This window comes from Ailuropoda melanoleuca, chromosome 1 (assembly GCF_002007445.2).
Source record: "Ailuropoda melanoleuca isolate Jingjing chromosome 1, ASM200744v2, whole genome shotgun sequence".
Lineage (NCBI taxonomy): Eukaryota > Metazoa > Chordata > Mammalia > Carnivora > Ursidae > Ailuropoda > Ailuropoda melanoleuca.
The window spans coordinates 206,052,629-206,079,436 of record NC_048218.1 but is presented as its reverse complement, the minus strand read 5'-3'; the positions used below and the strand labels follow the sequence as shown (position 1 = coordinate 206,079,436).

Sequence of the window (26,808 nt, the reverse complement as noted above, 5' to 3'; positions counted from 1 at the left end):
GGGAGGGAGCAGACTCGGACAGCCAGGCCACAGTGTGCCCAGCTGTCACAGGCCACGGCACACTCAAAACACAAAGGACGAGGTGGTGCCGGCAGGGCTGAGCGCGTGCTCAGCCTGGGCCAGGCTGTCGTTGGCCTGGCGGTCCAGGTCGTGGCACTCCTGTAGGGTGTCCTGGAACTGCCGGCAGGCCTCCTCCAGGATAGAGCTGCTCCGGGTGGGCCACGACTCCCAGTAGCCCGGCTCTACCCAGGGCTGGGCCTCCGTGGCTCTGGGGCCGGGGCTGGAGCCGGGGCGCAGGGAGCTGTCCAGGTCCCGGCACAGCTGGTAGAACTCACTGCCCCGCCCGGTCACACGCTCGCCATCGAGGACCTTCAGGCCGGGCAGCAGCTCTCTGACGGCCCCCCAGTAGGAGGGGCTGGTGCACAGCGGGTTGCTGAGCCGGGCCAGAGGGTCCTGCAGCCGCAGGTACTCGAGGCCCCGCAGGCTGGCCAGACACTGCAGCTGGCCGGGGGCAGCCAGCAGGTTGCCCGCGGCGTTGAGGCTCTGCAGGTTCTCGCAGGCGGCCAGCGGCTCCAGCCCCGTCAGCCGGTTGTCGGCCACGTTGAGCACCACCAGCTGGCGCAGGGAGGCCAGCGGGCCCAGCTGGGTGAGCGCGTTGCCCGACAGGTCCAGCCACTCGAGCCCCAGGCACTCCCCCAGGCAGCCCAGGTCCACCAGCCCCAGGCCCCGAAGCTTCAGCAACAGGATGGACTCCAGGGCGAACTCACCCGAGCGAGACTTGAGCAGCTGGCGCGTGACGCGCACCCCATCAGCCTCTCCGGGCTTCTCACTCTGGGGCTCCATTGGATGAAGTCAGTCCGAGAGGCCTGGGCCCTGGTGGTTCTGGCACGGGGACGTGGGCGCCACTGGGGGTCGGCTGACGGCTCGCCCCGAAAAAGGTACCTTCCGCTCTGCCTGGGCCAGCGCCGGAGGCCTGTTTCCGACACCCCTGCTCGAGAGCCAGCTGGCTCCTACGGAGAGACAATCACACAGTAAGTGGGCCTCTCCTGAGCCCCTCCCGACCCCGCAGCAGACAACGGCATGAGGCACCCCCCAGCCTCTCCCACGGCGGAGGCGGAGACCGAGGAGGCCAGGCCAGACCCGAGGACACAGAGCCCTCCTGGGGCAGATGGGCCAAGCTCAGGCCCCACCTAAGGGGAGCTCCTGACACGGCTCCAGCAGCTATGGCTACACTGGATGGAATTCGGGTGCCATTTAACCGATTCTTCCCATTTTCCATATCCGCACCGGGAGGCAAAATCTCTTCATTTTCCTTTTTCGGTACCCGCTCATGATCTCTCCTTATTAATTCTAAGGTGTTTCTTTTTAACCATTTCAATTAATTCCTGAACAGCTAACAGGTCACCACCATCAACAACCTCTTCTGTCCCCTTCCATATGCAGACAAGAAGGACAGCGTGCTGGGCCTCACTTTGTTCTCAAAAATGTTCTTGATTCAATGTTTTTTTTAAACATGAGCAATGAATTCAAAATGGTTTCCAGATTGCGTGGGCCAACTAGTAACCTCGGCTTGTGGTCATGGGGCCTGGAGGCTCAGCTCTCCACCCAGATGGGGAGACTGAGGTCAGGGGACGAAAGGGACAGTGAAGGCCCCGGAGGAGATGGCAGCATGGGCAGTCCACGGCCCTGGCAGCCTGCCCTCAGCCCCAGCGCCCCCCACAACTAGCTCTTCACTCTGGCGACAACAGAAGGGCGCCAATCCCTGTGTGCCTGGCAGCAGGGGCTAGGGTTAGCCAGAGAAGGCAAGCGGGGCAGAAGGCCAGGCAAAGAAGCCGTGCTGGAGGGAAGAACCTGGCTGGCACCCAGGTCCCGAAAGGCAGGGGAGGGAGGGCCTTTCCAGGCTCCGGTGGCTGCGTGGTGGCATGAGGCCAGGTGCTAGTGCGAGGGAGGAGGCCTGGGGGAAGGACAGCGGCAATGCTGCCCACAAAGGGGTCAAGGTTTTAGCCGAGAGGAAAACAAGAAGGGAGCTCTGCTCCAAGTGGCAGCCTCCCAGCCCTGCAGACTCCGGCCAGGCCTAGGCTAGGCAGGGTGCCGCCTGCAAAGAACCATGGGACTATTCACTCCTGCTGTTTATAAAACCTGGGCTCCAGGGAGTCCTAAGTCTGCGTTTACATAATCCACACCACTTTTTATTTCCCTCTCCAAGGAAACCAGGCCCAGAGAATTCCTCTCCCTCCCCCACACCCCTCCCCCATCTCTGAGAAGGGGGTCCCCGTGTCCTAACCTAGCTCCCCCCTAGTCTGCAACACCCCTTCATTTCTATTTCATTTCTTCCCAAAAGCAATTCGAGGCATCCACTAAGAAGTCTGGGTCACTGTATTCAAATGGGATCTGCTAAGGCTTTTGTCAGCAGCGAGAGGTTAAAGCTGCTGCCCATGGGGGGGAGGGGTGCAAGAAGGGCACAGGCACTAGGAGCCTGCCATAAACGCACTAGAGAGACAAGGACTTCACCGAAGGTGGTGAGGAGCGCTCTCCAGAGTCTAGAACAACTTCCAAGGATCCAGTCACGTTATTGGATGCAGGGGATCCCTTCTCCAGAACGTGACACACAGGCAGGCAAGGGGACAAGAAGACATCCAGTTTGAGGGACCGTGTGCATCGGGCCTCAGAGGCAGCTGGAGCTCTAGGCTGAAGGGATTCAAGCGTTACCTGCAGAGGCGCCCAGGGGTAACGTGCGGCTCCCTGGGCTCGCCTTTCGGGGGGACACAGACGTCTTTAATATTTGCAGGCCTCTCTCCAGGATGATGAACAGCCTCCCCAGCCGCACACTATTCTGGGGGTGAAAGTGGTCAGGAGGACCTGGCGTCCAGTGAAAAGGAGCAGTCATGGGCTGACGTCGAGAGAACACCAACATTTAGGAGGCTGAATGGAGGGCACTGACGAGCAGCCAGAGGGAGGCGGGCGAGGACACAGTGAGGCACACTGCATGAAAATGCCCACTGGACTGAGATGAGGCTGCTGGGTAGCGGTGTCAGGCGGAGGCAAGCCCACAGGCCAAGCATGACAGTTAGGGAGTGATGCCCTGAGGAACCCAGGCTCAGTGACCTCCATGACCATCTGGATGGAGTGGCTGCTGTGGCAGGAAAGGACCAGGGGACCAGAACAGGGTGGGGATGAGGGGAAGGGAGGGAACCGTAACGTGTTCCCCACATAAAAGCTGGGAGGAACCCTTTTTGCAGAAGAGGAAACAGAGGAGCCAAGAGCACATTCACTGGAAGTCGGGACTTCTGTGCCTCAAAGCCCTGCCTGGCAGGGGATGCACAGCCCTCCAGCTCAGGGCTCTGTACCTCCCGCCCTGGGCCCCGGGGCCCTCACAGCTGACCGCACTGCATAGTCACCAAGGTGAAACACGGATTCTCCAGCGGATGGACCTCTGCTCCGCTCCCGGTCCCACCTTATCTGACATCTGCCCACCTCATCCAGGCAGGTGTGGGCACGACCGGGCGCCCACCCCGCCCTGCAAACCCCACTCACGCAGGCCGGCAGCACGGAGCAGGGAAGGATGGAATGGCTCCTCCACACCCGACCGCTGCCGCGTCCCTCTCTACAGAACCAGAGTCCTTCCATCCTGCTCCTCCTGTGGGAAGCAGTGCACAGAAGCTCCAGGTACCGCATGTGTCTGCCAACTGGGCTTGGTTACGTGGATGAGACTAGACTATGACGAGGGCACAGCCGACACTCGGCGTCCCGACGGGAGGCCTGTCTTCCCTTGTTCAGGACCACCTTTGCTGAGTCTCAGTTTACCTACCTAGGGAGTGGGCCGGAAAATGATGCCCATGAGCCGGCCAGGGCTCCGTCCCCGGAGAGAGGGTTAATGCAGAGCGGCCTCAGGTGCACAGTCACCTGCTGCTGCAGGGACCCTGGAGATCCCTCCTCCGGCCCGCAACCCCCCCAACAGCCACAGTGCAGAACAGGCTCTTTACCTCCGCGCTACTGGCACTCGAGAGCGGGTCCATCTTTGTCGTGCGGGTTATCCTGTGCCTTGTAGGGTGTTCGGCAGCGTCCCTGTTTGCCACCCACAAGAGGACAAGAGCAATCCCACCAACAAGCCGTGACAGTCAAATGTCTCCAAACATTGACAAATGTCCCTGCTCCCACCCAGAGCTACTGCTTGGGACCAGCAGGCTTCTCTGTCACCCTCTTCCACTCCCCCGACTCCCACATGCCCCCAACCCTGCTGCCTAGCCCTCCTCGCCTGCCAACACTGCAGAGCCAGCTCAGTGACGCCACCCAGCAGGAACAGCTCAGGGGACCGCAGTGCAGGGCAACATGCCCCCCCCGCCCCAGGGCGACTTAAGGGCATCTCACATTCCTGTCTCCCACCCCACCTACTCAGTCAGAATCTGGGAGGGAGGTACAGGATGCCGAGTGTCTGAGAGCAGCACAGAGGGGCCCAGGGCCATGCTCTGACCTTACCACCCAACTGCACTTGATTTACAGCTGGGGACGGTAAGAGGTGCAGCCATCGTCCAGGCCCCGCCCCCAGACGAGCCTCACCACCCCCGTCACAGGGGAGCCTAGAACAGCGTGGGGTGGGGGGTGGGGGGGGGCAGGGAGATGTGACCTAAGCAATTTGGAGGCTATACTTTAAATCATGCTACTCCGACTATTACATATGACCTTTACAAAGCTTTATTTAAGAAAGATGTGGTAATTATGAAAATACAACATATTCAACAGGACAGAGTATAATCCCAAGGTTAAAAAAAGGAAATATGTCCAAGTATTAACAAGGCTGTCTGAGTGTAAGGATTATGGTTAATTTTTCCTGCTTCCTTACACTCTCAGTATCTTCCAAATATCCTACAGTGAATTACTCATAGTGACACATGACTGCCAACCCTTCCCGGGCTCGCCCCCACAGCCAGGACCCAAGCACAACTTACCGAGTGCCTTGCCCCACCTCTGCCTACCGACCTTCCCTCTCAGAGCCCCCTTCCTGGCGCCTGAGCACCTCAGGAGAGCCTGGCTTGCATCATGGGCAGGGTGACAGGCCTGTCCCGGATCCTCCAGCCTCTCCCTTTCCGCACCTGATCCCACCGGCTCCTGGGGCTCGCACACTCAGCTCTTGACCCTGCCCTGAAGGCACTCTGGGCAGTCTGGCACCAGTGGGTCTGACAGACATCCTTTCTTGCTTCCAGGTAGGGGATTTGTACTTTACAAGTGACCAGGGAGAAGGGGAGGGGTGGGCCCTGCAGGTGGGACATAAACATAGCTACCTAGAGCCTGGATAGGCCGTGAAGCTCTTTCGGAGACTGCTTTTGCTGTAGAAAGGAAGAAACCCCAGGGTCTCCAGCAGTCTGGAAACAAACCATGGGTGAGAAGGCTGTTCTGAGAACTGGGTCCATCAGCAGTCCTCAACTCACACCTCCTCTCCGGCTGGGCGGTCCCATCAGCTGGGGTGCTCTGACCACACTGGGATCCACAAGAAAGCACTGACCCCAAGAATGCTGGTGTGTGTCTGTGTGCACACACTTCCCTCTTAACACGGCTACTCTACCTCTGGGCTTCTTTCTTCTCCAGTGAAAGCAACTGTGGAAAAAGCTTCCACAGCTTACCAGGCCCTAGGTGGCTAAGATCTCCCACGGGCCAGCACCCATGCCTCTCCTTGTCCTTCGTCACTTTTTGAGAAAGCAGGGCTCCTAAAGGCATGCAACATACGTGGACAAGCTACACGGGCCCTTACTACCCACCAGCACTGCAGAAGGGCGCTGCGGCTTAGACAACGGTGTGGTGCAACTTACAGTCCCTTCTGGACAGAGTTAACCTTACCTGTGCACAAACTGCTAGAAATAAATTAAGCCACAGGTGGATGGAAAACAACATCTCCCTGGGGGGAAAAAGGCAACCTGTCAAGAATTGAGAAACTGTCCCTATTCCTTCCAACAGGTTGAGGACTCCGGCCCCCCCGTAGAACGCTGTAGAATGCGCATTCTGCTCTCCCCACTGAGCCCGGGCAGAGTTCCCACAGGCGGACTTGCAGGGAGTCAGGTAGAGGTGTGCCTCGCTGTCTGCTCCTCCTCGGCCAGGTCTCCATGGGGGAAGAGGAGGGGAGGGGCGGTGTAGTTGGGGAAATTCTCCAGGTTGGTCTTCAAGTAAAGGAGACGCTCAGTGGTCTCCACCGGGATAGGGGCGCCGTGCTCCACAAAGGCAGGGCTGTCCAGGGAGGCACAGACACTTCCAGAGAAGGCCCCTGTCGGGGGACAGGACAGATAGACCGTAGCCAGTCTTGCCAGGGCTGGCCAGACCTCCTGCTTCTTCTCCCAGTACACCAGCGGGTCGTCCTGGGCGCCAATCACCTCATTCTCACGCAGGTACTTCTTGACGATGACGCTGGCCAGGTGGCTCTCGGTGGAGAGGGAGGCTCCGCTTTTCTCAGACGCCAGCAGCCCCACACTTTCCAGCTGCTCCAGCAAGCTCCTCTCCCTCTGGCCAAGCAGCAGAGACCCAGAGCCGCTTCTCTGCGCGGGCTCTTCCCAGCCCTTCTCCTCAGCCCCGAGGCTCCTGGCTCCTCTGCCACTCAGGGTGGCACCCACATGCATGGTCTCCGGGCTGTGCGGGGAGAGCGAGGGAGGCAAGGAGCATTCAGACACCATAATCTCCTTCACCTTGTACACGAGGACTTGCCTCCAGTGGTCGATGTCGGCCCCCGGGGGCAGGATGGCCTCGATCTTGCCCTTGAAGCGGGGGTCCAGCAGGGTCGCCAGCACAAACTCCTTGCGGTGGAAGAGCTCGTTGAGCTGGCAGTCTGTGGAGAGCTGCAGGGCCAAGCCCTCGGCCAGCCGCATGGCGGCACCCACCTCTGCACCGCCCTGCTCCTCGAAGTGCCCGTGAACCTGCTGCAGGAAGATGTGCAGGTAGCGGAGCTGCGGCAGCACCTGGCTCAGGGAAGCCCGCGTGGAGCTCGCCTCCTGGAGCACCGTCCGGAAGGGCTGCAGGAGCGTGACCAGATTGTCCGTCAGGCTCCAGAACACCGCCGACAGGGCCGTGCCAGCCTTGCCCAGCTGCTGCTTCTCCTCGTACTGCTGCAGCGGCTGCCGCTGCTCCACCAGCCACTCCATCAAGCAGTAGGCGGACACCCAGTGGTCTGAGAGCTCCCAAAAGGGCTGGTGGGCCGGGAGGCCACACTGCCGCTGCAGCTGGGTCAGGAGCTGCCGGGCCCCTGCAGAGTCTTGGAAATGGCTGCAGATGGCCCTGACTGTACCCAGGAGGATCTGGACGCTCTGATGGTGACACAGGAAGTTTGTCACCAGGGAGTCCAAGCTGTGGGCAAAGCAGGGGAGACGGGTGTAGCCCTCCGTCCTCCCTGCCTGCTCCAGGCTGAGGCAGCTGCCTGATACCAGGAAGCCTGGTCGCAGGGAGCTGCGGCTGAGCCACAGGCGGACCCGCTCCCACAGCTCCTGCTGCCTCTCCTCTGGGGTGCTCTCCCGGGCCAGGCCTCGAACCCAGAGCACAGCTTGCTTTCTCGGGCTCTCCGACGCCACCTGCCTGCTGCCCGGCCCTATCGCTCCCCAGTGGGCGGTGACGGCCACATAGTCCACAACTGCGTCCTGGGCAGCAGTGGACACGGTGAGGTGCACGCAGCCGCCCGTGGCCTGCTGCATCTCCCGACACACCTGCTCATCGACCGCTTCATGGAGCAGCGGCAAGGCTTTATCAGAGAAGAAGGCCAGAGGCGGCACGTGGTAGGAAGGGTCCACCTGGGCCATAAACCTTCTGAAAGGCGGGGACGAAACAAAGGACAGTGGCAATGCCAGGCTACAGAGCAACTCTGCGATGCTGTGGTTCCAGGCCTGTGCTTGGGGCGGGCTGGGGGCGTAGGTGCCACGCTGGCCCTCCGTGACCGCCAGTGGGAGAGCAGCATGCTCATCTTTGGTGGAGGCAGGCAAGAGCGCTGGAGCCAGGAACAGCTGCTCAGGCCTGCCCGGGACCAGCTGCCAGCCACTGTCTTCCAAAGCAGAGGCATCGGGGCAGTGTCCTGACGATGGGAGCCCCTCGGGGCCAAGGGTAGCGGCGCTGGCGGGTGGGCCCTGGTGCTTTTTCTCCTTGGTCCCTCCCCTCTTCTCCCCTGGGCTGGCTACAGTCGGCCTTCTCTCTCTCTCCAGTCCATGCTTACTCACCAAGTGACGGACCAGGCCTGAGGTTTGGAAATGCCCCTTCCATTTACCCTGTCTGATGCTGGCATGACACACAGTGCAGGTGACGTGGCAGACGTTCTTGCAGTCGATGGTAAAGAACTGCCGGACATCTGACGCGGGTTTGCGAGCTGCGGCATCCAGAGGGCTGGGGGAACGCCTGGGGAAAGCCCAGCCCTTGGTCTCTGCCTTTAGAGTTCTAACCAGCTTCTTGAGGCAGGGCGGCCTCTGGAGGCTCCGCAGGGATGACGTCTCCCCGACAGCAGTGAGCAAATGCCTCTTCTTCCACTTCTTGAGGCGCCGCACCTCCCTGGCCAGATGGGCTATGAGGACGTCAGCCTGCTTTACCTTCTCGCTCTCACTAGGCTGGCCCACCTCGGACCTGTCCGGACTGGCCGCCTGGACTGGCGCCGGGGTAGAGGGAGACTGGCCAGAGCTAAGCACTGGGTCTCTTGACTTCTTTAGTGTCGGCTCCCCCTCTTCTCTCTGTCCACGTGCCTTCTGTTTGGACACCTTCTTCTCGGGCTGCCCAGGGGGCTCCTGCCCAAGCACAGATTTGAGGTTATAGAGGCCAGAGTCTCCCTTCGGCTTATTCTGCCCAGGGCTGGCCAGGCACTTTGTATGGGAGGCAGCTGGGTGAAGATCGGGGCTCCCCAGGGAGTAGGCTTTTCTCTTCTTGCTGTGGACATGGAGGCCCATGGTGCCTTCTTCCTGCTCCTCCAGGAAAACTTGATCAGGTGAAGAGACCGACAGGGAACTGAGGAGGGAGTGAGGTCTCTTCCTCTGTAGGGGCAGATCCCTCTCACTCCCCTTTGGGGAGACAGAAGATCTGATTTTCCTGTGGCCACTGACAGCCCTCTCTTCTATATCTACAAACTCTAGTTTAACCTCGGTCTCCAGCAGGTGCTCCCCAGCACCCCAGCCAAGTCCATGAGAGGTACTGTTAGCTCTGGTGTGAAACTTGGAGCTGGGAGAAGCCAGGGGAGCAGCCGGGCTCCTGGGTCTGGTCACGGAGGAGTCAGCATGCACAGGTGGGTCCTGCCCCGCTGATCCTGAAGGTGTATGTCTCTTGGGGGGCTTCCTGAGTTTTTCTGCTTCCAACATGCTTGGGAACTTGGGGGAAATGAGAAGATGGGCCCAGGCTGCAAAGCAAGGTGAAAAGAATGGCTCTCAGCTGCCCTACTGAACTTTGGGGACCATGAAGGGGGAGGTAAGGCCGGGAGGGGAGAGGAGCGAGCAGAGGATGCAGGCATAGTGAGATACTAGGAAATCAGCCCCAGGACAAAACTCTCAAGACCACAACCTCCTTGGCGAAGGCTGGCATTCGCTTCTGCAGATGGGACGGAGAGGCCCTCAACAGGAATCCCCACAGCCCTCCGTACCCCAGCAGGCTCAACGGCCATCTGTGCCAAGCTAACTGAGGCATCTCTCTTTCCTTTCCATGTTTACTGAGAACCTAGCAGGCACTTGGCAAGTTTCCTTTGTGGCAGATACACGGTAAGACAGGCAAAGCCCCTGTGTGCGCGTGGCCTCCAGGCTGCCTGGTGAGACAGACGGGAATAAAAGACTCACGCTCATGTCATGGAAAGCTAGAGCGGCCATGCAGCTGGGAAGGAGCACCACTTGCAGCTGTGAGACCCCAAGGAGGGGACTGACCTCGCCAAGAAGTCAGGGAGGTTTCCGTGGAAGAGGTGCAGAAGGGAGCGGAGCCTAGGCCTCTGCATCCCGTGCACCTGGCCTGAACCTGTCACCAGCAGGGCACCAGAAATAGGTTATGACGCTCGGTACTAGGCAGCGATGCAGCCAGTGGCCTCGCTAGATCTTTTGAAATTCTTTCCCTAGAAGGCAGCCTGCACCAGGAAACACAGGACAGGAGCACAGAACAGGAGAGCCCCTTAATGCCAGCAACTCATGCCCCCTAGTGTCCTGCCACTCCCCTCTCCATCCCAGAGAGACTCCCAAAGGGCTGCTCACACTTCCTCACCTCCCACCCCCTCGAAGCCTGCTCCTCTGGCTCTGGCCTCCACACTCCCTGACACTGCTCTTGCCAAGGCCACCAGCGTCCCCCTTGGCACCTCCTCCAATGGACTTCTCGGCAAGCGCTGGGGTGCCGGCCCACGTCCTCCGTCTGGAACCCCATCTCCCTGTGGCCCTCGGCACCACATGTTCTTGGTTTTCCTCTCACCTGCAACTCCTTTGCATTCTCTGGTCTGGTCCCTCTTCCTCCCGCCTGTTCCTTCCCAAGCCCCGTTTCTCGTTCTGCACACCCTCTCCGACTGGGGCTGCGTTCACACACTGACACACGAGCCTCTGTCTGGCTCAGAGCCTTCTCTTCAGCTTCTCCTCTTCCGCCTGCTCTTCCTACAGTCACCGCAATCTCGTCAATGGGACAGCTGTTTGTCCAGATGCTCTGACCCCAAGCCGAGGCACAATCCTGAACTCCCTTCCCCTGTTCGTTCTCCTACAGATTAGGTCACATTCAGATTAAGGCACAACAGAAAAGAAACACGAAGAAGTCAGAAGAGAAGGACGTGGAAAGGGAAGGAAAGGAAAGGAAAAGCCCAGTGCTTGAATGCATTTCTCTGGACAAAGGGAGATTCAGAGGAAGGTGACCTAACAGCCCCACCACACACATCAGAGAGCAAGTGGGCTTTGTCTCTTCACGCCAGAATGACATATAGGCTCAACGAGATTTAAAACCAGCACATTCTGACACTGAGTGATGTTAAACATTAAGAAGCACCAGGGATGGCAGGACTGCCTTTACAGCTGACAAGCCCACTGCGGAAGATTCTGCCCGGGGAGGAGGCTGGGCAACGTGATGCTTGTGCTGAGCCCCCTCCAGCTGGGAAAGCCTCAGAACGACCAGAGGCACCACCTCGGGCCCACTGCCAGGAACTCAGCTGCCACACCAAACATATGACCTCCACGGGACCCTGCGGATGGGCTGGACGAGGTCTCCGATGAGAGGGGAGACACCGTTCTGTTCCCAGAAGTGCCCTGAGATGTCAGAACTGGAGCGGGCTTACCTCAGCTCTGACTTTATGGTGGAAAAATTGGAAATCCAGAGGGGGAGCGCGATGACCAGTGACACAGCGGGAGAGCAGAGCTGGCCGCGGGCCTCCGGAAGCAGTCTATAGGCGTCGGCCCCACTGAGAACTCAGAGCAGGCTATGAAACTGGGCCTGCACCAGACCTGCCTCACTGGCGACGGCCCAGGAAAGGGAAAAACCCATGCATTAGGACTGCAGGTGGGGGGCGCCTGGGTGGCACAGCGGTTAAGCGTCTGCCTTCGGCTCAGGGCGTGATCCCGGCGTTGTGGGATCGAGCCCCACATCAGGCTCCTACGCTATGAGCCTGCTTCTTCCTCTTCCACTCCCCCTGCTTGTGTTCCCTCTCTCGCTGGCTGTCTCTATCTCTGTTGAATAAATAAATAAAATCTTTAAAAAAAAAAAAAAAGGACTGCAGCTGGGGCCACACCAATCCCGTTCTGTTCTCCAATTAGCCTTTCCCCATGCACACATCTGTTCTCTGCAGATACTCTCCATCCACTTGATTATTTAACAAGGATTCGTCAGATACCTACTATCAGCCAGCACTGTGCCCTAAAGACACAAATACAGGAGAGGAAGCGCCCAGACAGCGCTCGGGGCTCAGAACAAGAAGACAACTTGGAAGTGGGCCCGTGGCACCAGAACGAGGCAAGCTGTGTTTGTGCCGTGGAGGCCGGGCCTCAGGCTGACCTACGGACAAACTGAATCTATGACATTGGACTTTAGATTCTGTCTTGTGAGAGGTCACTTACCTCAGGCTACACTTCAGGATCCTCAACTCCGGACGGACTCCCTGGGTAGATCTGGGGTCTTGTGCAATCACCGGCAGCGGCAGTCAGACCACCGCTCTCCCTTCCACCGAAGCACACCGGGATGATGACTATGAGGCTGACGCCGTGGAGAGCCTCTACGTGAACCTAAAATGTAAAATTTGGAAAGAAAATCATTCCAAAACTCCAGTACTTTATTAGTAAGAAGGTACCGGTGACATTTATCGCCATAAATGACAAATGCACATCTGAGGACACCTACAAGATGGAGCCCCGAGGTACCTAGCAGGCAGCAGGCAGAGTGCCGCCGCAGAGCCCCGGGAAGCGGGCACAGCACTGGGAAGCAGGAGGTGAGGAGGACTGGAGCAGGTAACGGCAGAAGGACGAGGGCAGCAGGGACAGTTTGGAGAGCTATCCAGAAGGCAGACTGTGCCTGAGTTCAGATGTGGAGGAGAACCAGGGGATAGAGAGGGACTCCCTCGTTATGCCATTTACTAATGCAGTTCACTTTTGAATATACTGACTTGAGGTTCTTCTGGAACAAATCTTTACAAGTACATGTGACAGATACAGGGTCAGGGATGCAGGGCACAGGCAGTGAGCGGGTTTATCTTTGGAGATGAGAAAGAATCTATTTTTTCTGAGAGCAAAGAAGGAAGGAAGGCTGTGGTGCCAGGCAAGCCCCTGAGTGCGGGTGGGGGAAGAAAGTGAGGCAGTTCATGCCCTGGAGGCTACAGATTTCCAAGGGGGAAGCCGTGCATCTCCAGAGGCAGCAGCCTCCTGGCTGAGCTCGAGCTGGGAGGTGCCTCAGCACTGACGTGTGTGCCAGCTGCATGGATTAGAGGCTTCCTTCTAACCACTCTTAGCAGCCCTTTCTCCATGTGCACACCCAGAAGGAAAGGAGCCACTTCTCTACTGCTCTCGTGACTGCCTCACCCCAGAGCCTTGTGCACAGCTCTGCCCACCCGGGGTATCCCATAACTATGCCACACCTTTCTCCGAATTTTCACAGCCCGGTCCCCCTCCTGTCTCAGCTCCTGCACTGTCTATCCATCCCAGACCCCAGGAGATTGCAAAGGGCTTGCTGGGCCCTCAAGTCTCCTGGGCTTCTCATCCCCCACCCACTCACCTGTGAGGAGAGGAAAGGTGGTGAGGAGAAGAATGGGAGGAGAGGCACATGTGGAAGGAAAAGAGCAGAGCCAACTACTATATATTTTTGGGTTTTGACCCACATGCAAATTTGGCTACTTGCAAACCCTAAAGGAAATGTTTTAAGTAATAATCCTGCATCACTGGATTTCACATTATGCAAAAGGGACATAAAATGAGACCTGTTTTAAAGTATACCCCAGGAAAACCCTTTGCTCCTTTCTGTGAGGCTGCTTTCCATAACGGATTGAGAGTATGAAGTCCACGGCCGGTGTACGTGGGCTGAAATCCTGGCTGCCACGCAACAGCTCTGATCCTGCACCAGCGTGCCTCGGCTTTTTCATCTACACCACAGGGATAACAGCACCCTCCTCCTAGGCTTGTTAAGCGAGTGTTCCGGGGCAGTTCTTGGCACAGAGCGGTGCAGGACACGAACAGTCCAGTACAGGCTGCCTCACCGGGCGTGTTTTAGGCGCGGGGCACTGGGAAGGGGCGCCTAGCCTGGGAGGGACGCAGCCGGGCCGTCCGAGGGGCGGGGGGGAGGGGGGACAGGCCAGGGCGCCCGGGTCCCCCGGGTCCCCCGAGCCTCGGCGTCCCAGTCCGTGAAGTGGCACCGAAATGCCCTCTCCCCGGCTTACCTAGGCCCACTGAGACCAGGCACGCGAAGCTGCGAAGCCAGGTGCGTTTCCCGCCGCAGCCGACAACCCCACAGCTGCCGTCAGTGACCAGCCGCCGCCCCGCCGGCCACCGCGTTTCCCCAGTTAGCCTCAGCGGGAGCCTCCGGAAGGCGCCAAAGGCCCAGCGGAGCTGGGGGAGGAGGCTCGCGTTCTGGGACGCGCAAAGGCTACTTCTGGGAGCGACCCTCATCCACTCACCCCCCCGCCTGCGGATGGTACGCTCCTCCAGGGGTCGACTAGCCCCCCAGTGCGCAGGCGCGGGCGGCCGTGGCCGGAAGCGAAGGGGTTGCACCGTCTGCTCGGCCGGAAGTCGCTAGTTATTCTCCCGGTGATTGGGTCTCCTCCGTGCTAGTTTAATAACGCTGGTGTATTGGTGTTAGTCTTCCACCGCTAACTGATCTCCGGTGTCCCTTCCTGTCCGGGCTCCCTGCGCCCTGGGAATCTGTCCGAGTGGGGCCCGCGTCTGGCGCGCACGCGCAGACAGAAGGGCCCGCAAAAACTGTAGTGGTCCTCCGGTCGGGGAGTCTCTTCCAGCCTCGAAGGCTCACCCGGCCTGTCAGGAAGCCCTCCTGGGTGTCTCCCGGGGCAGTTTCCCGCTGCTTGCTGAAGCCGCGAAGGCCTCGCCCACGACCCAGGGGGTCCGTGCCCGCGTCCCCTGGGGCGCTCTCTACCACCTCCCCAAACTGAATTGTTCCGGGGCCACGGTGGCCGCGTTCCCTGGGCTGAGCAGAGACGGACCGTCGCTTCCCCCACCAAAGTGCCCACGTCTTGTCTCGCAGGCTACCTTGACCAGCTTTCCACCTTTAGAGTCAGACGGATAGAAGAACCGGAAGCTGGGGTCACGATTGGGCCTTGGGCAGTCCTACCTATTCATCTTCCCAGGGGTGGTCTCGGTTTTTTCCTCTCTTTCCAGCGCTCCTCCTCTGGCCCCAAGCAAATCAACTCCAGGCTGGTCCGGTCCACCAGTCTGGGCTAAAACTAGGACCTCTGCAACAAGAGTACACATCTTTACACTTCATGGAGTCATTTTTAATCTTTCTTGATTCTCTCCATGCCTCAGAGTTGTCTATGTGCCAGCACCATTGTTTCCATTTCTGTGGCTTTGCAAATCGTGACTTTTATCTTACTTTCAAATATCTGGCAGTATCCTTAATACTGGTCCCCCTCGCCCCCCCAGTAATTTCCTGGTTATTTCTTGCCATGTTTATTTTTTCCTGAGAACTTTAGAAAAGCATATGTATTCTAGTAACCACCCCCCCCCCAAACTTCAGTGTTTTCATTGATACTGCATGTGTAAGTTATGTCATGGACATTTGACAGGAAACAGAAATACAGATACATAAACAGGCCCCAGGTATCTTTCATGGCCCTCAGTTCCCAGGCCCTAGCTTATATATCAGATTGCTCACGGTGCTTGTCACTGCCTTTTCCACGAAGTGGATCATCATGGTGTCCGTGATGGGACAAAAACAGGCAAAGGCAGCTGAGATCCTGGCAGAATAAAGAGAGGCACAGAACTAACGTATATTAAAATAATGTAATAGCTGATTAACAGCTCCCACTTACTGGTGAGACTGTCGCTTTCACCCATTCTCTTGGCTCATATTCACAATCTCTATGAGGCAGGCACTATTACTACTACACCAACTAAGCAATAAAACTGAAGATCATAAAGATTAAGTAATTTTCACTCAACTAACAGTGGAATAGGAATTTGAACCCAGGCAGCCCAGTTCTTGATCGTGCACTCTCAACCTGGACACTGAGCTGAGCTGCTCAGGCAAGGTGATGGGCTTCTGGGAGGCTGGGCAGAAAGAACAAAGAGAAAAATATGCTTGCTGAATCACATCCTGCAGACCAAGGACACAGCCGTTGCACCTGGTATCACAACTGATCAGGGTCACAGCATCTGGATTTATCTTTCCAGGCCCAATGCTCCTGCTGTGTGAGCCACAGAATGCGCTAGTACAGATTTACCACCTCAGTGTCCCCCAGGTCTTTGTCAGGGCTGACCTTGACCTGAAAGACTGACCTTTTCAGATGAAGGGAAGAGCCTTGCTGCTATCACAACCCTTAATTCCGAGGTTGAAGGGTCAAGGCGGTAGTTCCCATGAGTTTCTAAAAATACCCATTCCAACCATCCCACCTACAATTTTCAGGGCAGATGCTGGCAGGGTGAACTCAAGGTTCTACTGGGCTCCACGCAACACCAGAGCTCCGTCGCTCACTTGGCCTCCGATGAGCCGCCAACTGACTGCTGGACTGCATAGCACTGGGATTTGGGTCTGCTCAGATTCCCAATAATCCCCTAAAGCTTGGGTGCTTCCTTCTCCCCAGGGTGTGGTCTGCACGTCAGGAGCTCCAGGTCCTGCTGGGAAAGGCTCAATGCTGGGAAAGGCTCACAGGGCATCTGACTCTCAGGATATCAGCTGCACTCACGCTTTCCAACTCCTTTTGCAGGAGTTCTGGCTTGATAAACTGAGTGGTTGATCCTAGAGTAGGGGTTCCCAACACAGGACTGGGGAGGACTTTGCCCCCATTTCAAAATGGCTAGAGATGGTTGTCAGCCCGGAGCTGGGAGAAGGGATCTACTGTCATCTGGTAGGTAGAAGTCTGGAGTGCTGCAAACATCGTCAATGCAGGGCAGTAGCCCTTACCCCCCAAAAAGAGTTGGATAGGGCCGAGGTTGCAAAACCCCGTCTAGAGGGTTTCAGCTAGCACAAGGACCCTTGGGAGGCTTGTTTAAAATGCAAAATCCTGAGGCTCCTGGGTGGCTCAGTCGGTTGGGGGTCTGCCTTTGGCCCGGGTCATGATCTTGGGGTCCTGGGATCGAGCCCCACATCAGGCTCTCTGCTCAGTGGGGAGCCTGCTTCTCCCTCTTCCTCTGCCTGCCGCTCTGCCTACTTGTGATCCCTCTCTCTCTGTCAAATAAATAAAATCTTTTAAAAAATAAAATAAAATGCAAAATCCTGAGTCTTGTGTGTGACATTCTACTCCAACAGGCTTTGGAATGGGACCCAGGAATCCGCATTTTCAAGCATATTGGATAATTCTCGTATTAGGTGGACCGTATTCCAACCTGATTCCAAAACTCTGGTCCCTAGATCTGTGTGGGGCTGTGTAAGAACCACCCGGAGTGCATATTGCAAGTCTGGGATCCTCACTCCGTCCCTGGAGATTCTGTTGGACTCTGCCTGGCTGGGTCCTAGCAGTCAATGGGTTTGTTTTGTTCTGAGTAAATCCTATGCAGGTTCATTAACACAGAAAGTGGTCTGCGTTAGGCTAGACTTTGGTCATCTGCCCTCACTTTTCTGGTATTACATGTGAAGCAAAACTGTGGTGGCTGCCAACTGACTTTGTTCTGGGAAACCCCAAGGTTTGTAAACAAAGGTCATTTCCAGCACACAGACATGGAATTTATAACCATTCCCACTGGCTTTCCCCTCTGCTCCTCACATTCCCATTGTTATTAACTATCCTAATTCTGTTCCAGGCAACTAAAACTCACCGAGGGGCTTACGCTAGGGTCTTCATCGAGGAGGGGCAACTCTGTGGCCTGCAGTAAAGGTACATTCTGTCTGTATCTCCTCTCCCCCATTCCAAATCTGGGCTGAGGGGTGTCCCTTCTATGGACGGGAATATACCAGATCTCTCAGGGATGCTGAGGTGGGAAAAGGGCGCACAAGATTGCTGGGAAGGCTGGCATCGGAGCAGCATTCAGTTGGCAAGTTTCCTTAGCTCCTTGTCCTTTGGTTTTCCCAAGCAGTGCCTGGCACCTAGCAACTGCTCAGTAAACGTTAGCCGTGGTCATTCTTACGTATCCTTGAAGGACATTTCACCCAGGCTGTGGCCTCCTCTGGAGAATTGTCCCTGCCCCCCACCGACAGCCATGCTCTGAGGCCGCAACCTCTAACATCGGTTGGAGGCGTCCCCAGTGGTGGCTGGCATAAAGGGGTCTCCGGAGGTGTAGAGCGTTGTTGGAGCACTGCCCTCTGTCGGCCACCCTGTGTGTGTGCAGCCTAGCTTACCTTGGCTGCCTTTGCTCTTCTCTCAGGGCTTGTCCAGTCCCAGGGTGGTCTCAGAGGCTGTTTCCCTTCCCACTCTGCCACTAGGCATGGTGCAGGGGTAATCCACTCTCTGCCACTGCCGATCCGTAGGCATCTTTTGCTTCGTATAAGTTCTCCAAGAGTCTCTGAGGCTGATGTTAATTGCTCTGCCTCCCATGTGGCGGGCAGTGGATGCTTGAAACTAACTGCAAAAGAACTGATCTCGGCACATAATGCTTCAATCCAGACCTGGCATTAAGAGACTCAGCCAAGCTAGTATGGCTTCAGACAGCCTAAGGCTGGATCCCTGGAACAGCCTAGCCCTGTCGAGCTCTTGTCTGAAAAAGCTCTGGGCTGTCCGAAGAATTTACTGTTCATTCTAGCCGGTACCTGACCACAGACCTGCGGCCTTCTGCCCTCTGCCCTTTCTTAAAGCATTTACTTAAAAAACGCTTACAGTCATGACTCCTTCCTCCGTCCCTGTGAGACATACGTGTATGGATCTCCCGCAATCCAGTAAGGTCTTTCTTGAGGACCTGAACCCCGTTCCTCCAAAATGAAATCAGGAGGAATCGGGTCTCGCTCCCAGTCTCTGTGGGAGACACAGCTGGCCTAGCGGCACTTCCACTGACCAGCCCTTTGTGATTTCTCACCTTGCTGACTCTACCTGAGCCCCCGCTTAGCCCCTCTCCCTCCTCCCTCATCCTCCCTTTAAACTGCCCCTCAACTCAGTGCTGATGGGACAGAGCTCGGATTTCCCTTGCTGTCAGTAGCTTCAGAATAAAACCTGCTTTCGCTGCTTTAACCGATGTATGTCCAGCTGTGTTCCCGTTTGACAAATCCTGCTCACATTGTGGTTTCTGCCTTGGGTGGGGGGATGAAAGCGTTGATAGGAACGCAATCCTCACCAAGTGGTTGAGGGGTGGGCATCAGATCCTGGGAGGGAGTTGTGCACCCATGCTCTCGGCTGCTCTCCTCTGTCCCTGAACGGCTGTGCAGGAAGAAGGGAAGGAATAGGTGGGGAAGTCACTGAGCTGGGGAAGGAGCTGCCAGCCCCGAGTGGCTCAGAGGTGGCCTGGAGAGCAGGCGATGCTTCCCAGGACTCCACCTGAACAGAGGGACAGACACACAACCTGGGAGAGTCTGAGAGGAGCTGCAGCCGTCCAACACCAGGGAAACTGAGAAGCCAGGGAAGGGAAACCGAGTGGGGGAATCAACCATATGTTGCCACCCTCCCCCCGCCCCAACCCTGGTTGACCCGGGCCAATGATCTTCAGCCTCCCGGACCTGAGGTCCTAAGGGGGAAAGCCGCTGGGGGAGCAGGGGTCCCAGAGGGCTGCGCTGAGCTTAAGTTACAGTAGCGGGGACGGAGATGCCATACAGCCTTACGGGGTGGGTCCTGCCTGACCTGCAGGGACCCAGGAAAAGCGACCCAAGAAGTCCCTTCCTTGTACCATTCCCTTTACCTCCCTAGGTCTTTCAGAGGGTCCCGCTGTCGCTTTCTTTCTCCCCTCCCCCTTGACTTCTTGGGAGGGGCCCTCGGATGCCCTGGACCTTCCCTCCTCTTGAACCACTTCCAGGAACTCAGTGACAGTTACAGGCACCCAGCTCCCCTCCTGCCTCCTCGAGAACCCCTTGTATCTTTATCTGCCCACCCCATGGCCACTGGCGTTCCTGAAGGTTCTTTCCCAGCATTGTGTCACACTGCACTCCACCCCATGGCCTCAGGGACCATCCATTATTTTAGGCTGAAGACCCTCAACTCTCCAAACCCCTTACCTAACCACTCACTGGACATCACACGGATGCCCTGGACACACCGGATGCACCAGGAGACAAAGAAACCATAGGCCACCATTTCCCCTCTGAAACCTGCTCCTCTGTGGCCCCTCACGGAGCCCGGCCAGCCACCAAGACCAGGGACTTCCTGATCTATTGCTCACTACAGGGTCCCCCGGCCAGAGCAGTCCGCACCCACTCCCGCATCCCCCTCTCCCACAGCCCACAGGCCGGTCACCTTCAGCCCTAACCAGATCTGCCATCTGCCCACTCGCCTCCATCCTCACCACCACTGTCCTCCTGCGCCCTATCGACAGGCTCCTGTCCTATAGAAATCATTCCAGAAATCAAATAGGGTCACGTCACTCTGCTTTCGTGGCTTTGCATTGCCCTTTGGATCGATGCAAACTCTTCAGCCAGTGTCCAGGCCTGTGATGGTCTGGTCCCTCATTTGTCCCAGTGCCTCTCCCTGCCCCCCGAATCCTCTTACACTTCCACCCAGGAACCACACTCCCTGACCCTGGAATGCCAGCGTCCTGCAGGAGGCTGGTCACTGCCCAGGGGCCGGGGAGCAGGCAGATGGTGTGCTCAGGCATTTAGGAACGAGGCAGGACACGCTCTGGAGATCTGGGGGACCTGCTTTATTATTCAGCCTCAGGAGCTGTGCGCTGTATCTGGGGTACAGATGAGTGGTGGTCGGAGTTCCGCTCGAACCATCCTGAGTCTTCCCTCTGCCAGGACTGTTTCTGGGCAGAACCCAGGATGCCGGACCTTCTCCTTCAGGTCTCAGGAGAATGTCGTTTGCAGTGTCCACGATCCGCAGCTCCAAGCGTCCAGCCCGGTGCCCCCCACCCACCCACTGAGCATACGGGAGCAGCCAGCAAACTCGGCCTCAGCCAGGACTTGGCCACCACTCATGAACCACTGGACGTGGATCAGGTTTTCAGTACAACCCACACTCAGCATCCTCCACTCCAGGAGGCCCACAGAGGGCAGGATGGGAAGGGAGTCTGAAAGGCGGGTGAGGTGGGATGTCAAAGGGAGACCCCAGTCAGAGCTCTGAGCAACAGGCCAAGCCCAGAACCAGGAAATCTACATGAGACATATCACAATCGACCACTGTTCCGAAGTAATGCCCACTAAATGGAATGTTAATCACATAAATACACACAATAAATATTCAAGATTGGCGCCCTCCCCCAGGGAGGCAATGTGGTGGGGGTGGGGGGTGCCTGAGGTCTCAGCCTCAACTCTCCCGGGAGGAGTGAGGGCTCAGGCGGGGGTCCTGGGTCCCCTCTGGTCTGAGGCCTGCACGTTCTGCCTTCCAGGCCTCATCAGGCCCGGTGCTCCTCCGCCCTCACCGTCCCAGCACAGAGCCCAGGCCACTCCAGGGCGGACAGGTCTGGCGCTGGCCTTGGGGGCTAGGATGGGTCCAGTGGGCCACAGCAGCGCCCACACCTCACCCCCACCTGTCTCTCTCATCCTCTCTAACTCCAGGCCACCAAGCTGCTGCTATGGGGTTGGGAGCTCTGAAATCCACGCCCACTGCAGTCAAATGAGGGAATCCAGGCCCCCGTGCTCAGACTGAGCCCCCAGGCAGCGGGGAGCTTATCCACAGAGGAGGGACCAGGACAGGGGAGGAAGGTGGAACAGGACAGTCTAAGGAGACACAGTTTTCCAAGCAAGCCCACTGACGTGACTTCATGACCGTAAAGAATCCTAAACAGATTGGTTTCAATCCTGACCCAAATCACTATGTTGCTTTTCGTGTGGGAGTGTTTTTCCATTACTTACTTCAACTTCCTCAAAAATTTCCCATCTCTATGTGTCTGAAAATTAAAGAATCCCAGGAAAGGCCTTTGTGACACCCTAACAGGTCTCTCCATCTCTCAGAGGAGCCAGAGATGCTTCCCAGGGTCGCGCAGGAGGACAGTGGCAGAGCTGACGGGAACCAGCGGACTCCCCATCCGGGGATTTCTCCCAGGTCCAGCCCAGCCCAGCCCAGCCCAGCCCCAGGTTTGGAGCATCCCGGGCTGGACCCCTTCTCCACAAGACACGCAGACTTCCTGGGGCTGCCTCACTGGTAAAAGGCAGGTCCCACCCCGTCGGCTCCCAGCTGGGGTCTACTTGGGAGGGGCAGGGGGAGTTGAGGGCTGGAGACCTTCTGCTCCAGCCTGACTCAGCTTCGGGCCTCCCCCTGGATGGAGAAGGCAGGAGCTGCTGGCACCAGGCAGATCCTGGGGGAGGAAGCCATTGAGGGATCCAGATACAGCTGTGAGGGTGGGGACAGAGGGGTCGTCGGGGACAGCACAGCCAAAGTCATCCGGAGAGCTGGGGCACCTGAAAAGCACATCCCATGAAGGGGTCAGCTCCTTGCTGTGGAGATCCCGTCTCACTGCCCCTTCCTACAAACTCCCTGGAGAACCTCCTTGTCCCTGTCTCTGCCCTGGCCACTCGGCTCACTTCGGCTGTCCCTCCGTCCAGTTAGCGTCTCACGGCCCCTGTGCCCCAACACCCCCTCCCTCTGAAGAGATGCTGCATCCCCGGCCACCCCTCTGCAGCCCGCCAACCGACCACCATGACTCACCCTACAGGACGCCAGGCAGGAAGAGTACTAGGTACTTGCACCTTTTTCTTTTTTTGCCAAGTAAACGAGTGCCTGAATCCAAACATGAACTCTTGGGGCGCCTGGGTGGCTCAGTGAGTTAAGCATCTGCCTTCGGGTCAGGTCACGATCCCAGAGCCCTGGGATCGAGCCCCACGTCAGGCTCCCTGCTTCTCCTTCTCCCTCTGCCTCTCCCCCCAACCCTGGCCCCCCTGGCTTGTGCTGTCTCTCGAATAAAAAAATAGAATAAAATAAAGCAAACATGAACTCTCATGACTGCCTTGCCTGCTCTCCTCCTACACAGCAGTGCCCTTTCCCACCCGCAGGGCCTGGGCCCTCAGTACCTGGGGCCGAAGTGGCGGCGGTCACTCCCACAGGAAGCGCACGTACCAGATGGTCTCATTCTTCAGCTGCGGCCCGAAAAGGGGATTCAGCTGAGCCAGGATAGTGATGAGCCAGCTGCCGGGGACAGCACAGTGGGAGTGAGCCAGGACAGAGGAGGACCCCACCTCCGCACCCCGCACGCTGCCTCTTGGCAGGTGGCCAAGCCAGCAGGTGGAGGGTGTGTGTTTGGGAGCGAAGGGCCCCGTGAAGCCACCCACACCCTAGCCAGTGCACGAGCGTGGCCTGGGCCTTGTGGCTTTGGGCTTAGGTTTGATTTGGCTTGATGTTTTGTCCATTGAGGAGACCCGAGTTGGGGCTGGGCTCTGGGATGACAGAAGAAGTGAGGCGGTCTCCAGAGGCACACAGACAGTGACTCCCGGCTGTGCCCTAGTACATCTCTGGTCTAGGCCGCCCCTAGCCCGCACCTGGGAGCAGGACAGCGCAGGTCCGATGAGAAGCACGTCAGAATCACCAACATTTAGGAGCAAGATGAAGGAGCCACCTCCTGTGGAGGGCTGATGACCAGAGAGCCCCACTGAGGCCTGCCGGGGACAGGATAGGAGCTTTCCAGGGACCGCCAGCAGACTGCGCATTTGGGGGTGGGGGGCTGGGCCCCACTGGCACGACTCTGTGTGCCCACGGTAGCAGGCCCCCAAAGACCCTAGAGGAGCACGGCTTCCACGCCTGACACAGGCACCAGTGTGCTCTATCTGGCTCTGCCCACAGCTCCAGCTCTTGCACCCAAATGCCCGCACGACAGCCCGTCACGTGGCTGACGCCCAGGAAGCTGTCAGAAATCATAACCTATCATCTGCATTATCCCCGAGCTGATGTTTTGTACACATAATTTCCAGGCCTAGCATTCGCTTAAGCTGCCCCATCTTTCTGCCTCCCCTGCCCAGACGTCCATTCGGTGTTTGTAATTACGCACAGCCCAAGACCGTTCCCAGCTACCACCTGCTCTGTCCTGGTCTCTGAGCCAGCAAACCCCAGCCCCTCGAGGCCCTCCCTGGGACCAATGAGGACACTCTGCCAGGCCCCGAAGGACTGAGGAACAGCATAACGGGCCTTAGAGATGCTCTGTCTGGGGAGAATTCTGAAAAACCGTACACTCCCATGTATGTAAGTGGACACCTAAGAGTCATCATTGTTTTTGACGAGTTTTATTTTTTTGTTGTTAATAGGAGGTAAAAAATATTTAACATTAGATAAAGTGAAAGGAGGGAACTGGCTAATAGGAATAAATAGCTCGTGATCCAATCAGATAAAGCAGGTTTTAACTACAAAACATACCCCAAATCTGAAAGTAATCGCATACATTTTCTTTAAGTGTGGGCCTTAGGCTATGTGTTTTGAAAAATTTGGCAGTCTTGAGAAATATTCCAGTCACTTTTATTTATCGATGTGTTATTCCAGTTACTTTTAAAGCGATCTGTCACCTTCTAAACAATCAGTAGCTCATCACCGTTACCTGTCCTATTTGGACTCTTCCGAATTCCAAACACCCCAACGATGCCAAGCATAAGCCATAAAAAGAGTGTATGGGACCCAGGATGATGGGAAGCCATACAGGCTTCGTGGCTTGACTGCTCATGGGAGAGGCTTCCCTCAAAACCAGAACTTGGACTTATTCCCTGGTTTGGCAGGCAGGATGATTAAAACATGGAGCAAGGAGATGTGAAAGGACTGGGGGTGGAAGGGGGGGTGTCTTTTTTCGTAACGGGGCAGGGGCTATGGTGAATGGCAGTTTTAGGAAGAGAACATCTGGACATTTGGGACCTGGACATTGACTCCCTCACCCTGTCCAGGTCCTTGAATCCCCTGGAACTCTTCTTTGATATCCCCAGGGCCCCCGTCCTAAGTTTGAAGACTCTGCCCAGCTGGTGGTTCAAAGCCAGCCGTATCAGACACCCAGGAGCACGTATTAAATATATGAACTCCTAAGTGCAGCCCTTGAAAAACTGTGATTGAGTGGGTCTAGGGCGTGGCCCTAAAAGCTGCATTTTACGATCTCTCCAGGAGATTCTGATGCCTGGACTGAGCCGGCCCACTGCATTCACTTCACCGCAACCCTTGGATGGGACAAAGCCTGTTCAGGTGACCTGTTTGGAAGCAGACCCCAGAGTCCACGATTTCCAGCCCATCGCTCTCTCTGCCATCTTGAACCGCCTTCTCTCCTAGGCTTTATAGACTCAGCCTTTCAAAAGTGGAATCTGTGACCACCAGGGCAGAGGGGAGAGCAGGGCTGGGGAGAGGAGGGGATTTTGAGACGGGAGGCAGTACTTACAAGAGGTAACAGCAGACCGCGGTGGCTACCAGCATGGTGATGATCACTCTGCAACGGAAGAGGGTGTCAGGTCAGGATGGGTGGAACCAGCACCCTCCGAAGGCCTGGCCAGGGCCAGAGAAAGAGCTCCTGGTGTCGGCCCCTTTCCTGCCGGCCTTCCTGAGGCCAAATGAGCACAGGAGGCCGAGTTCTATTCAGGGTGAGAATTGCAAGATGGAAGATAAAAACTCTAAGGGTCACCCCAGGGGGAAACCCACCTTGCCCATATCTAAGTTGTGTTCCGAACTCCCTTCACCTCCCTTGTCCACACCCACTCTTTCCCCATCTTAATGCAGCGCCACTCCCAGCCCCAGCTGCATCTGCTGCAACCCACCGTGGAGTGTCTCTGGAATGCAAACTTCACTGGGGAAGGGGATGGAAAACAGAAGCTGGCAAGAGGCAAGGAGACCACAAGCCACTTCTGAGGCAGTGTGAGTGTTACAAAGGGAGCAGGGACTAGCTACCAGTGTCCACACAAAGAGGACTGGAGACAGAAGCTTAAAATGCAGCAAGAGAGACTTCAGTTAGACAAAACTGTCAGGGTCTGCAGGAGAGGTGAGACACTAAAAAATGGTTCACAAAGTGATGCTGTGGGACCCCGGCCCTGCAGATCTTGAAGAACAGGGACCGCTCCCATACGTCCGAGCAGCCTCCAGCCAAAGCTAAACCTAATCCAAGCCAGGCCCCAGGACCCCTGTTCTAAAGCACCTGAAAGTCAGTGCCAGGGAAATTACACTCGATCCATTCTTTGAACATTACTAAGCCTTGAGGGCTAGTCCCGTGCTGGGCGTGGAGGTCTACAGTGAAGATCTTCCACCCAGAGGAACTTGTAATCAAGAGGAGAGCGCACTTCGTAACTGAGGATAGTATGAGGCAGACACCGCTAAATGGTGCAACAGATGCAGAGATCTGCCAGGGGCCCTTCAAAAACCAATACCAGCTAAAAATTATTCAATACATAATATGCGCCGTGCGCTGGTAGGAGTTTTACAAGCGTTATCTCGGGTAACCCCCACAGCAGCCTTAAAAGCAGTTATCAGCATCATCCACATTTTACCTATGAAGAAAGTGAGGCTTGAAGCGGTAACATTCGCTCAAGGTCACTGCTGGTGAGGGGTGCATAAACCCCATTAGGCGCCGGCCATGGCCTCTGGCTTCACTGGCTGGAGGTGGGGGGACCCTTAACTGCCTCCGGTGTCAGTGGGCTCGCCACCTTTCTAAAGCACCACAGGCTCTGCCCTTCGGCCCCGACCGCCTGCCTGTTCCGAGATGAACGCGGCCAGTGCCGACAAGCAGGAGTGCGGCGCGGGGCGTGCCTCGGCCCAGGGCTCGCTGCACCGCCGCCCGCCGCCCGCCGCCCCGCCGCCAGCCTGTTGCTGCGGGGCCGTTCTGGCGGCGGCGCGCCCGCACCCGGGGACGCGCTCCACCGGGGCTAGGGGGGCCTCCCTGNCCGCGCCGCGCCGCCCGCCGCCCGGGGAGGGGTCCGCAGGGAGGCCGGGCCCGCGCGCCATCCTTACCCGCGGTTGGGTCCTTTCGGCACGAACCAGGGCCCGGCGATGCCGATGAGGCCCCAGAACGTGGTGAAGATGATGACCGGGAGGGCGAAGGAATGAGCCGTCATGGCTGCAGGCGGGATGCCCAGGCTAGGGTGCAGGGCCGAACTGCAGACGCTCGGGAGCGCCGGGGGTCGCTGGTGGGCAGTGGGCGCCGAGCATGCGCAGCAGGACCGGGCGGCCCGGGGGAGCGCGCACAGTCGCCCCCGCGCAGGCGCGAGCGCGTCACTCCGGCGGGGGCGGGCTTTCGAGCCGCCCGATTTAGTTCGCTT

At 57.4% G+C, this 26,808-nt stretch overlaps 3 protein-coding genes across 5 annotated transcripts; all 3 read right to left on the bottom strand.

The window, feature by feature from the left end:
* Positions 1-6: 6 nt before the first annotated feature.
* LRRC61 (leucine rich repeat containing 61) lies at positions 7-12,140 on the bottom strand. Of its 2 annotated transcripts, none has more exons than XM_034639307.1 (2): positions 12,000-12,140; positions 7-1,010 (listed from the first exon to the last, which is right to left on the bottom strand). In XM_034639307.1, exon 2 carries the CDS (start codon positions 841-843, stop codon positions 64-66), a length of 780 nt encoding a protein of 259 aa, XP_034495198.1. In that variant the 5' UTR covers positions 844-1,010; positions 12,000-12,140; the 3' UTR covers positions 7-63. The 2 variants fall into 2 exon arrangements, with proteins under 2 accessions (XP_034495198.1, XP_034495202.1); XM_034639311.1 differs by lacking the exon at positions 12,000-12,140 and adding an exon at positions 11,225-11,361.
* Positions 4,677-12,138, bottom strand: ZBED6CL (ZBED6 C-terminal like). 2 transcript variants are annotated; one of them, XM_019804369.2, is made up of 2 exons: positions 12,000-12,138; positions 4,677-9,337 (listed from the first exon to the last, which is right to left on the bottom strand). In XM_019804369.2, the coding sequence occupies exon 2, from the start codon at positions 9,297-9,299 to the stop codon at positions 6,048-6,050; it is 3,252 nt and encodes a 1,083-aa protein (XP_019659928.1). In that variant the 5' UTR covers positions 9,300-9,337; positions 12,000-12,138; the 3' UTR covers positions 4,677-6,047. The 2 variants fall into 2 exon arrangements, with proteins under 2 accessions (XP_019659928.1, XP_034495057.1); XM_034639166.1 differs by lacking the exon at positions 12,000-12,138 and adding an exon at positions 11,225-11,363.
* A 9,703-nt stretch (positions 12,141-21,843) lies between the features above and the next one.
* Positions 21,844-26,740, bottom strand: ATP6V0E2 (ATPase H+ transporting V0 subunit e2). Its single transcript, XM_034639353.1, has 4 exons — positions 26,501-26,740; positions 24,945-24,992; positions 22,618-22,732; positions 21,844-22,008 (listed from the first exon to the last, which is right to left on the bottom strand). The coding sequence occupies exons 1-3, from the start codon at positions 26,602-26,604 to the stop codon at positions 22,639-22,641; spliced, it is 246 nt and encodes an 81-aa protein (XP_034495244.1). The 5' UTR covers positions 26,605-26,740; the 3' UTR covers positions 21,844-22,008; positions 22,618-22,638.
* Between the last annotated feature and the right edge of the window lie 68 nt (positions 26,741-26,808).